Source organism: Palaemon carinicauda, chromosome 31 (genome assembly GCF_036898095.1).
Source record: "Palaemon carinicauda isolate YSFRI2023 chromosome 31, ASM3689809v2, whole genome shotgun sequence".
Classification (NCBI taxonomy): domain Eukaryota; kingdom Metazoa; phylum Arthropoda; class Malacostraca; order Decapoda; family Palaemonidae; genus Palaemon; species Palaemon carinicauda.
Genome location: NC_090755.1, coordinates 78,422,062 through 78,435,260, shown reverse-complemented (window position 1 = coordinate 78,435,260; position 13,199 = coordinate 78,422,062). Strand labels below are relative to the sequence as shown.

Genomic DNA, 13,199 nt, shown 5'->3' with positions numbered 1-13,199 from the left:
TTTCAGACTTAGAATTTGCCTGAAGATGTAACCCAGAGTTAAGTTACTGAAGCTTAAGAGTGTTAGAAGAACACGGTGGATGTGACCCGTTGTTACTCCAGTTTTATAGTGTCAGAAGATATCTGGAGAAGTGACCAAACGTTAAGTTACTACAGTTTTATATTATTAACAGACATATGAAGATGTAACCTAGTGTTAAATTGCTGCAGTATTACACTGTTAAAAGTAGTCTGTGGTTATTCCTGAAGGTTTTTATAAATTCCTTAAAAAAAAGAAAAAAAAAAAAAAAAAAAAAGGAAGGAAGGAAGGAAAGAAGGATTTACCTGACAGTTTTGCTCAGTCATTTTAAGGTTACACTGAAGTTCTTTTTTAAATATGTTTGATGTTCTTTCTTAAGTTGATGTTCTTTCTTAACGTTTTCTTAACACCTTAAGTTTTCCTGGAGGTTTCTATAAAATGGCCGAAGTTATTTCTTAGGGTCATTAAAAGGTTTAAAGGCCACTCATGAATGGCAGTGGCAAGGAACAATGACATTGCCCTAGAGACTCGCTATATATGCATATGATCAGCACCCAACGACTCTCTCCACCCAAGCTAGGACCAAGGAGGGCTAGGTAATGGCCGCTGATAATTCAGCAGATAGACCTATAGGCTCCCCATACCCCTATTCTTAGCTAACAAGGATGGCGAGGTAACAGCGACCAAAACAACTAACGAGTTTGAGCGGGACTCCAACCCGTCTGGCGTTCACCAAGTAAAGGACGTTACCACAATGGCCAACACAACCGTCTTAGTTTTTTTAATGCCTCAAGTTTGTCCTGAAGGTTTTTGAAACCTTGAAAATTTTCCTGAAAGATTTTTCAAGCACGTTTTAGGATTTTCCATAAGATTTTTTAATTGTCTCAAGTTTTTTTTTAAATAACTGAGTTTTACCAGAGGATTTTCATGAAGTTTTTTTTTTCTTTTTTCTAAAGCCCAAGATGTGCATGAAGATTTTTTTTTTTTTTTTTTTGACAGCTGAGGTTTTCCAAAAGGTTTTTTTTTCATCATGGAAGTCAGCAGTTATTCCTAAAGGAAAGTTTTTCAAATATCTTAGGGCTTTCCTGAAGTTTCCTTTAAACTGTAAAGGGTTTTCCTTAAATTCATTTTGGTGCCTGAATTTTCTTAAGGTCTTTATAAACACCTTAATTTATTCTGAATGTTTTTTTTCATATGCACGAGGTTTTTTCTGAATATTTTTTTAAACGAGAAAATGTTTTCCTCGTGTTTTTTTTTTAAATGCCCGAGGTATTTTCTTGAAAGCTTTTTAAATGCCTTAGGGTTTCCCCTAAGTTTTTTATTTAAAGGTCTGAAACATTCTTGAAAGAGTTTACATTTTTAAAACTTAAGGTTTCCTTGAAGGCTCTCTTAAATCACAAGGTTTTACATGAAGGTTTCATAAATGGCACAGATTTTACTGAAGGTTTTTTAATTGTTTCAATTTTCCCCGAATGCTTTAAATAAGTTTTTTCATGAAGGTTTTATTAAATACCAAAGGTTTTTCGAATACTTTTTAATGGACGACATTTCTCCTGAAGTTTTTTAAACACCAAAATCTTCTCAGAAAAGGGTTTTCTTCATCAAACACTCCATTTATTACCAGATTTTCTAAATAGCTTTCCCTTTTGGTGTTAAATACTCGAGTATATTTTATAATTTTCAAACCTGCAGGCCCTCACGGTCTCATTTTTTTTCTTTCTTTTTTTAAGTAATCAAACACTTCCGATTTTTAGGCTCGAGTTCCATGCACGAGAAATCTGTGATGCTTTATCGTGATATGTCAGAAAAGAATCAAGGCACGAGAAATAACCGTGTTTGAAAGAACTTAAGGAAAACTGAAGTCAATAAAGCAAAAATGTGGTAAACGTGAGGGGGTTATTATACAAGTGGAATCTTATGTGATGTTTAAACAAGGGGTATTCGAGAGAAATTATTTGGGATCCCACAGAAAAAGGATAAGTGCGTTTCGAGAGAAAAAAAAATATATATATTTGTAAAAAATTAAATGACCTCAAAGGCCTCAGAAGAAAGTAATGTGCGTCCCAGAGATAAAGATCAAAAGGGAGAGTGAAATGCTTAGAAAAGAATTGAAGAAAATCGATCATTCATTTCTTGATAAAAAAAGAAAAAAAAAAAAGTTTATTGGGCGATACCCAGGTGTCAAAAGTGGGCTCGGCCCAGAGCACAGGCACAGTGTTGCTTCCATACTGTACTTACATAAATAGCTATAAGTATGAGATTGCAAATTCTCAGAAAAGACAGCACAGGTGACGAAATATCTAGGTGAAAACTGTAAGGAGAGAAATGACAGAATATAAATGGATGAGGTTTTCTGAAAGGAGGAGGGAGGGGGGGGGGGGCAGAAGGGGGGAGATGCCCCTACCCATCAATGTGCTTGATTAGTTTTTTAACAGAGCAAGGCACAGTAAAGAAGACACGAGGGATGTAAAGACAAAGCAGGAAAGGGGTGGAAATCAAATTATAGAGAAAATTAAAATTTCTATAAAATGAAGTTTGAAATCAGATTCCTTTTCAAATGAGAATATTTCCTTACAATATTGCAATAGGTATTTTAAGTGCATCATGACATACTTACCCAAGATAGCGTTCTATACATGTTCAAAAATTGTCAAGTTAAATAACTAGCACAAAATTCACAAAAAATCGATATCCTAATATGAAAAAAAAGTAAAACGCCTTTTAAAACAACCTGTTACGTTTTTTTTTTTTTTTTTTTTTCATTATTTCTCGCGTTTCAAAGAAACATTATTCGATCACAAAGTAATAAACTATAGACAACTTTTTCAGCTAACATCGTCATTATGATTTTGGTCATTTTGTTTTTAACAGTAGCCTAATAAAATACGAAGACCATCCTATTTTCACATGCCCCCAAAATCCGTATCCAACCTTGAACAGTTTTACACAAAGTAATAATAAAATACAATTAACTTCATAAATGATCTATGTAAGAAGAATTCGTATATTTGAAAGTCATATATAACAATTATCATTATTATTATTGTTGTTGCCCCAAACGGCATTTTTCTCTTCGTTTTTCAATAAATACAAATAACTTTGCTATCAATTCCACTGTTTCAATAGAATTATCATCATCAATAACAAGGTACACAAAAAAAGGAATAAAAAAAAAGTGGTAAAAAGACTCCACTTTCACGAAATTCAGACATAGAACTCTTCTAAAAATTAGACATAGAACTCTTCCAAAAACCAGACATAGAACTCTTCCAAAAACCAGACATAGAACTCTTCCAAAAACCAGACATAGAACTCTTCCAAAAACCAGACATAGAACTACTTCCAAAAAACCAGACATAGAACTCTTCCAAAAACCAGACATAGAACTCTTCCAAAAATCAGACATAGAACTCTTCCAAAAATCAGACATAGAACTCTTCCAAAAATCAGACATAGAACTCTTCCAAAAATCAGACATAGAACTCTTCCAAAAATCAGACATAGAACTCTTCCAAAAATCAGTGTACATTCTTCCAATCTCCTTTCCATTTCTCGTTCTCATTTCTAGGTGCAAAACGTAATCTTATCTCACTTAGAATCGTGGAATTTTGGTGATCTGACAGAGTACTTGGGCCGGGAAAAACATTCGGAGTTGAAATTCCACAAGGGGGGAAGGGGGTGGTGGCAATTACTTTGAGATGTAAAAGGGGATTGGACAGCAAAATGGAAGGTAATTCTTATTAAAATGAGCTTAACCAGCCCCTTGAGTCAAACTCGACTTTTACAGAGTTCGGAAGACGAAAGAAAGGAAATGGGAGTGAAAGTAGAGGATTAAAAAGTAGGTGAATCTATAACGTTTAGTATTACCTATGGTTCAGTTTATGAGGTGCCCTGTCGGCATTAACCAACTCGCCCCCTTTCTACTGACTATAATCAAAGAATGTAATGAGTAATAAATAAATAATCACTCCACTAGAAAATTTTTGACAAGAACGGGTTGCTCTGTAGAGCGCATACCTTCGCCTATATTACGTATATCTAAAGGTAGGCAATGGAACTACGCACATTTTGACACTAGTTTCGTGCAAATCACAAGAAAATTGGCCACGATATGGGGAAAATGACATTTTTCTACCTTTTCGTAACCTTACACCTGATTTTCGACCCAACCATTCTCAAAATCTAATGAAATTTCTATAGGGTTATGTCAAATCATCCCAAATTTCACGAGATTCGATCAGTTTTTGAGTTATACGAATCACTAACACAGAAATACAAACATATACACGCCTATCAAAATATAACCTTAGTAACGAAGTTGGAGAAGCTAATAAAACAAAACAGCATTTCTGTAAGCTATACATAGAAAGTTAAGTCAGCTATAATGGGTGGACAACACTTGACTCCGCATGAATAGAATGACGTGGTTAAGTGTATTGGGATTTTCCCTTTAAAAAGATTTTTTTTTTTCTTAATACCTACTGTACTGTACATGATCACGATACGAACCATTCACTGAAAGGGGTTTTTAAAGCCCTTTATTATTATCCTTATCATTAATATTATTATTAAATAAGTTAACCTAGTAAAGCGAGCTCTGGGGCCAGGTGGATTTGATTTGTGATTAGTCAATAAAACAAAGCCGAAAGAACTAGGTTAAAATTTGCGATTAGCCAATGACAACAAGGTAAAGAACTTTTCATTACATCTAGAGCAGCGGTTCCAAAGTAGGTGGAACCACCCTAAAAAAAAAGCTGCAGTTGGGGGACACAAGGTGGGCAGTAAGACCGTTTAAGCAATAAATAGCTTAATTTTTTTATCCTATTGGCAAAACATATGACAAACACTTTGGCGAAGCACTCATATTCAGTTCACATATAATAAATTTGAACTTGGTATTAACAACGAATGCACAGCTGTTACATAGTTTAAAAATGAAAGGAGAGGGTGGGGGGGGGGGGGAAAAAAGGACCTCATCTGGAAGCTAAGGGGGCGCCAGCCTAGGGAAAAATTTTGGGTCTTATCTACAGTACTGTATACCACGCCAGGCACGCTGTAAGTATTGCCCTGTTCCTTTTGGGGCCCAATGTCCTTTCTTATAGTGTGATGATATGATTTATTTCTCTTTCTTCTAACTTCGTGAATTTTAAAATTCCGAGAGATGTGCATTAACACATTTTTCTTTCTTTAAGAGCATCGTTATTTCCGTCTGGGTATCTGTTCTATCATACATATCGGAAATGGCACATTTCTTTTTCGTACCTGTCTCAAAATGTATACAAAAGGTTTCACTGATCGATCCGCACACGAAAAACGGGAGAACGTTGCAAATGGAACTGACAAGAGGACGTTAACAAGGTAGACATCTATCACTAGGAAAAAAGATCTAAGCAAAAATGGGTGAAATGAATCATTAAATTGTTCGCTGTACAGTTCAATATTCATTAATTTGAAATACTTTTCATGATTTATCTCTTATCATAGAGAGAGACTATACAGTTGACGATATTTTCGCTTTTCCTTTGGGGGTTCCATACAAAGGTCGATGGCGAGGGAAATCAAATGCCTAGAACGTGATGCGACCAGGATGAGGCTTACCATAAGGATTGAATACAAGAATTTGGACCATATGACCATGCACAAAGGGCTTGATAAGGCCATTCAGCATCCACATAGGAATAGTGAAAAGCCCCATAGTTGCTCTAAGTAGTTGAAAAAGGGTACATAAGAAGAAAGGAAAAAAAGAATGGTTTACATTAAGACTATGCGATGAAGGATCCAAAGTGCAATGAGAAATCCTTTTAAATAATGAGTTTTCCTCACAGTTAAGGCCGAGGCTCTCTAAATTCCCTAAAGTGAATAAGGGAAGAGGTGGTGAATGGGGTGTTCCAAAGCCGTCAGATTGAATGACTCCACGAACACAAATGTTCAGGAAATGTGCTCGATTGTAAAGTTGATATTTTACTGCCGAATACCCAACGACAATCCTGATGGAGTTACAAAGAGACTCCATTTGCTCTTGAGTAAAGCAAATTAGTTAAAACGTTTATGGTGCTGTCTAACTTATTCTTGAATTCGTTTCCGTGTTATTGTTTACTACATCCGCTGAAGTGTGTTCGATGTATTTCCTATTTGTATGTAAGGTGACGCAGTTCCGGTAGGCCCTGCTGCTTCCTCCGGTGCCTTAGATGACCGCGGAGGTAGCAGCAGTAGGGGACTCAGCAGTATGAAGCTTCATCTGTGGTGGAAATGTGGGAGGTTGGGCTTTGGCACCCTAGCAGTACCAGCTGAACTCGGCTGAGTCCCTGGTTAGGCTGGAGGAACGTAGAGAGTAGAGGTCCCCTTTTTTGTTTTGTTTCCTTATTGATGTCGGCTAACCCCCAAAATTGGGAGAAGTGCCTTGGTATATGTGATGTGATGTGTGATGTGATGTAAAGAAATTACTACATTAAGTGGTGTTGTATCTTTTCAATCTCAGTTTGTATCCGTTATGTTTGAACTGATTTGGGCTAAGCATGAAGAGGTTGCTGTAGTCTACATTTGATATTCCTTTTAGAATTTTGAATGCCGTTATCAACTGTCTCCTTTATGGTCGAGTTTTTTAAATCAAAAGTTGAAACGTTCCATCCACCATCTATATCCAAATTGCCTCTTATGTTGGAACTAGTTTGGTGGCCCAAGGCTTGGTACTGCTTCCAGTCTATTTATATCCTTTCGAATACTTGGAGACACAAATTGAACTGTATTGTAGATGCCTTATCAGTTGTGTGTACAACTGCAGTACAAGGTCATTTTTGTGCGTTTGAATCGTCTTTCGGTGTAACCTATTAGATTTTGTGCTTTCTTTTCAACTTTTTATACTCTTGTTTGGTGAACTTCAAATCTTTGCTAATAATAAAGCCGAAATCTTCCTCTTGGAGAGAGAGAGAGAGAGAGAGAGAGAGAGAGAGAGAGAGAGAGAGGAGAGAGAGAGAGAGAGAGAGAGACAGAGAGAGAGAGAGAGAGAGAGACAGAGAGAGAGACTGAGAGAGAGAGAGAGAGAGAGAGAGAGAGAGAGAGAGAGAGAGAGAGAGAGAGAGAGAAGAGGAGAGAGAGAGAGGAGAGAGAGGAGAAGAGGAGAGAGAGAGAGAGAGAGAGAGGGAGAGAGAGAGAGAGAGAGGGAGAGAGAGAGAGAGAGAATAATTCCTTAGGAAAGGTTTCATAGTTGTAGGATGCTTATCGTGCAATTCTGATGACATTGTTTTGACGGACACAAACGTGACTAACTCTGTTTTCTCCACCTCTTCATCTTTCCACCCAAGGTACGACCTGCAACAATCGAATGACAACAGAGTACCTAATTCACTGCTCGGGACTGAGATGAACATAGGCATATTTCAATTATTAGTAACGCGATCATTTGTTATCCCTCAGGTTCCAAGCGGAGAATGTTATAATCTCAACATAAGGATTGATAAAAAGAGTCAATGACTAGATCTAATGACCATTAATTCAATACAGTTGAAGTGCCCAAATTACATTTTCAAAACCCATAAAAAGTTCAAGAAGAAAAATATGATTTTTTATAAACCACTAACTGACATTATATTCCCCGGATACTTTAAAAAAAAAAAATCCTGGATCCAGGAAAAAAAAAATCATTAGCTTGTCGGCCATTTTGTAATCAAAATTATGCATTTTCCTCTCCGTCTACTACCAAAGTTTTGACCAATGTCACTTAAAACAATAAACAAATAAATATTCCACAGAATTACAAGAAACCTTTCTTTGGTCATTCCAACTGAGATATACTAAATAGATTAACATCTACACTCAAAGCCCATTTTACCAATCTAATGTTAACATAATGAACACAATGTAAAAAAACGTCTAAAAGATTTACTAACTTGGGGTTGACACTTAGGGTCCCCCTCTCCTCCATGTTGATCGCAGCAGAAGGACGGTCGGCGCATGGCTCCACAAAGCCACTCTCTGAAGGTTCTTCGTCGGTCTTCAACTGCCTCCGTGAAAAAGGGCACTGGAAATACAATCACTAACACTACTGCAGCTATGCTACAGGTGGCTGGGGATGCGACGAAGGGCGGCGGCTCTCCTTCTCCTCCTCGGAAGGGGAAGGATGCGCTGGCTGTTTTCTGAAGGTTCGAAGCTAGTGGTGGTGGTGTTGGACGACTGGGTCCGAAGGGAGCCTGGGGGATTCCCAGGGGGCCTAAGGGCGCTCCTGGGCGAGCTGGGGGCGAGTTTGTGAGCGGCTCCGTGATTAGGGCTGAGTTGGGCCCCACACGCGGGTCCAGTTAAGCAACGTACAAAAATCAGCAACCTGTACCAGACTCTGTAAAAAAAGGTTAAGAAAATCAGTGTTATTTTCGGCCTCATTATTACATTAGTTTTATCAAATTCAGCTATATAGCCTGGCAATGGGGCCTGGAAGGCCATTCATCTACCTGGTGCAAGTGGGGGATACCCCAACAGTTATACTATGAAGTTAAAATTAGAAGAATCTGGACAGCTGTGGGAAGGTTATAAAGTATAGCTTTGGAGCGAAGGACTTCGTCATTGTTTATAATTAACAAAATTAAGATATCAATATTGCCCTTAAATAAAGATTTTATATATAGGCTGCACAAACAACTTGCAAAGAAACAAATTATCAATAACCCCTGAAATTCGACACCTTAATTTACTACGAGATTTCAAGCTGTTCAGTGATAAAAAAAAGGGACTAAAAAACTCAGGAATGCATTATAACGCTAAAAATAGACAGATCCCTCCTATCCATTAATTAATTTAATGACGTGATGGCAAAATCCATAACATCTGATAGGATACAGGCTCCTGTAACATAACGCGAAGTAATTTTTCAAATATTTCGAAATACAATATAATCGTACTCTCATAAATATTCAGGAGTTAAAAAATTCAGTGTTTTAATGGAGAGAGAGAGAGAGAGAGAGAGAGAGAGAGAGAGAGAGAGAGAGAGAGAGAGAGAGAGAGAGAGAGAGAGAGAGAGAGAGAGAGAGAGAGAACAAAACACACGCGTAAGTATACATGTATATATACCGTATTTACTTCGCAAAATTAAACAGCATTACATACCCTGACTTCGGTCCATGAGAAATCAGTACTTGCCATTTGTCATTTCAATGTACTGCAGTACATGTATAGGGTAGGTATAGATGCGTAATGTATTATACGTATAGATACTACCGCTGGAGAGTTTGACTGGCCAGACATAACATTGGATTCTTCTCTCTAGTTAGGATTCAATTATCCCTTTGGCTACAAATACATCGAATAGTCTAGTTTTTCTTTACAGACTCTCCTCTGTCCTCATACACCTGGCAACACAGATTACCAAACAATTCTTTTTCACCCAAGGGGTTAACTAATGCACTATAATTGTTCAGTAGCTACTTTCTTCTTGATAAGGGTAGACGAGACTCTTCAGCTATGGTAAGCAGTTCTCCTAGTAGAAGGAAACTCCAAAATAAACCATTGTTCTCTAGTCTTGGGTAGTGCCATATCCTCTGCACCATGGTCTTCCACTGTCCTTGGGTTAAGAGTTCTCTTGCTTGAAGGTACACTCGGGCAAACTATTGTTAAAGTTTTTATAGTTGATACAGAAAATATTTATTTCAATGTTGTTACTGTTCTTAAAAAATTTTACTTTTTCTTCGTTTCCCTTTCCTCACTGAGCTATTTTCCCCTGTTGTGCCCCCGGGCGCATTGTGCTTTTCCAACTAGGGTTGTAGCTTAGCAAATAATAATATGCACATCGTACTTTTTGACAGTCTCATAAATGTTTGGCAGCTGCACCAAATTTAAATTTCATGAAATGACATTTATATATATATGACAGTTGAACTAATTCCTGTACTCCATTTATATAAATTCCTTTACATCCTACTATATTTATACTAGTCTCCTGTTTACTGGGGAGGCCCCCTGCTCGTGTTAGGCACCACAGTGTGGGGGGGAGGGGGTGGACTTGCCCGGTAGACGTTCTGGTGAGAATCCATTCTGATGAAACGAAGTAATATCAGACACCTTTGCCTCTACTGGTAATTCATCTGACAGAAGATGAGTTTACAGTCAGCTACACCACATGTTCCAATAACAGAAATAAATTCATACTAGCAAATTATTTCGCTATTTTCATGGCAATAACATCTAAGTGATGGACAAAACCATCAACCCAACAACTTCACTTGGTAAGAATGTCCTACCAATTCAATTATTCCTATACTCACAACACTTAAATGCTGTATCAAAATAAAACCAAACAAACTACTCAACTGAGAAAACAAGTCGCTATTCTACCATGGTTAGACCCCAGAGGATCTAAATGATGTAATACAAGAGTAAATTCCACTAGACCAACTACTCCAATATGAATACAAGTTCTCCATGGTTCGAGAACACATTGTAAAACTTCGATCATGATGGACGGAATTAGTTTCCTTACATGTCCAGGGGATACTATCTTCCAAACTTTAATTCCATTAGTCTGAAAGTATGTTACACTTTAAATGCAAATCTCGTAGTTTTCACCGCTACTCCCACTTCATTGAAGGAAGATACATGGCGGAGATGGACATCCAATAGGCAGACATCCATTGTGCGTGAAGAAGAGGAACTAACAAGAACACAATCACCCAACTTGCTAACAAGAAGCGACACAAACAAGACCGACTTCTGAAAGGTGGAACTTGTTTCTCGAGAGAAGTTTGTTTGGCCACAAATACCTCCAACATGGGCAGAGGGCTAAGTTACAGACTAAATCGGTTTTATATATATTTTCAGGATAGCAATGAACACATTACATTAAAATTTAGCTACATATAAAACCAAATCAATGCAATTCTCGCAAAAGGAAATATAAAATTTCCCAACTAAAAATTCCAAAAATGTAAGCAATAACAAAACTACCTTTACGAGGGGGGGGGTTTATTTCTATCTATTTCTTTGTCCTCTTTACGTATTAGGATACACCCAAATTAATTGTATACTTAAGTATATAAAGTTAAGAGTATTTATCCCTTAAAAAATACTAACATTATAGCACTTTAAAAATGTCAATTTGGCGAGTGGATATCATGTACAGTATAATTGAATGTGTATATCTATACATATACACATTTTATTTTGGAGGATATAAGGTGATGGGGGCAGAGAACATCACTCAAGAGCAAAAGGAAGAAATCCCCTTAAATAAATCTTTATACATATTATATATACATATATATACATATATATATTATATATGTAAATATATAATTTATTTATTTATTTATTTTATTGGATATCTCCAGTTTGCACCAAGCCTGATATAAATAAAATATAAATATATATATATATATATATATATATATATATATATATATATATATATATATATATATATATATATATATATATTGTCATGTGGAGACATGAAAATATATATCTGTCACGATTTATATATAGCCACTTACTCTATTATACAAAAACAGATATAAATCGTAGTCCCTGTGCCAAATATTTGAAGATGAAAACCCAATATAAAAGAAACATTGTGCATAAATAAAAGCCAACCGTGCAAAAATAGATTAAAAAAACACATCATTTAGATAACATTTTGAAGAATGAGAAGGTGGGAAAGGCTTCTTCAGGAAGCGTGTTTGTGAAGGCGGTGGGCGGAAAGGTTAGGGATATTTGGGGGCTGTGGGCTGGGGCGGGGTGGCGCTGGAGTTGTCCATGGGGGGGGGGGGGGGGATACGTAATGTGTTGCATAAAGGGTGTTCCTGAAAAAAATACAAAAGGGCAATCAACTGATTACCGAATGACGTACGAAAAGGGGGTACCAGATGTCCATTTCCTTGAAAATGGCGGAATTAAAGTTTTAGAAATTTAGAAGACCAAACCTTACCAGGTTATATTGTATGTGAATTGTTTGGCAATAAGATGCTTAAGATTTAATAGCAAAGGATTTTCAATTTACTAACATATGAAGGCTGTGAGATCTAGGAGAATATGGAATGGACTTAAAACTGGAGGCTGTGAGATCTAAGAGAATATGGAATGGACTTAAAACTGGAGGCTGTGAGATCTAAGAGAATATGGAATGGACTTAAAACTGGAGGCTGTGAGATCTAAGAGAATATGGAATGGACTTAAAACTGGAGGCTGTGAGATCTAAGAGAATATGGAATGGACTTAAAACTGGAGGCTGTGAGATCTAAGAGAATATGGACATTGGACTTAAAACTGGAGGGCTGTGAGATCTAAGAGAATATGGAATGGACTTAAAAACTGGAGGCTGTGAGATCTAAGAGAATATGGAATGGACTTAAAACTGGAGGCTGTGAGATCTAAGAGAATATGGAATGGACTTAAAACTGGAGGCTGTGAGATCTAAGAGAATATGGAATGGACTTAAAACTGGAGGCTGTGAGATCTAAGAGAATATGGAATGGACTTAAAACTGGAGGCTGTGAGATCTAAGAGAATATGGAATGGACTTAAAACTGGAGGCTGTGAGATCTAAGAGGAATATGGAATGGACTTAAAACTGGAGGGCTGTGAGATCTATGAGAATATGGAATGGACTTAAAACGAAGATGTTCAACATTCTATTTTGGGTTTTGGATCAATGATTTTGTGCCGACATAGGCCGGTGCTTAGGTTCGGGAAGATCATTTAGCACCGAGATGCAAATGGAAAAAAAAAACCTCCGCTGTTGCATTATTTAGTAGAGTCAAGAGGTTGAACAGCAGAATGGAAGGAATTAACAGTTGGAGACATTGTACAAGACTAAATAGTGGGAGCAGATAGGAGTTAGATGATGTTTCAGAGGCACTTTGGTTACGCCTAGAGTGCAATGCATTGAGGCGGACTGTCGGAATTATCCTTATATAAAATCCTCTCACATGCTTTAGGGTAAGAAGGGTTTTGTTTCTTCTACAGATGCCCTATACGCTACCCTGTGAATCCCTCTAGACTGGACTCAGTACTGACCAACAAAGCCATGTGAAAGGCATAGACACGTCGTAAGATTGAATGGCTCTCTCTCTCTCTCTCTCTCTCTCTCTCTCTCTCTCTTCTCTCTCTCTCTCTCCTCCTCTCTCTCCTCTCTCTCAAGGAATTAGGAAAATAAGCATCTTGATTTAGTTACACTGTGATTTATTTATAGAGAAAACACCTAA

The 13,199-nt window shown here is 37.2% G+C and overlaps 1 protein-coding gene across 1 annotated transcript in view; it reads right to left on the bottom strand.

Moving 5' to 3' along the window:
• Positions 1-13,199, bottom strand: part of LOC137624801 (uncharacterized) — a 125,612-nt gene that overhangs the window by 30,037 nt on the left and 82,376 nt on the right. Inside the window, exon 4 of the mRNA XM_068355754.1 lies at positions 7,905-8,347. Within this exon, the coding sequence (XP_068211855.1) occupies positions 7,905-7,970 (66 nt within the window). The 5' untranslated portion in view covers positions 7,971-8,347. The remainder of the gene's footprint in view (positions 1-7,904; positions 8,348-13,199) is intronic.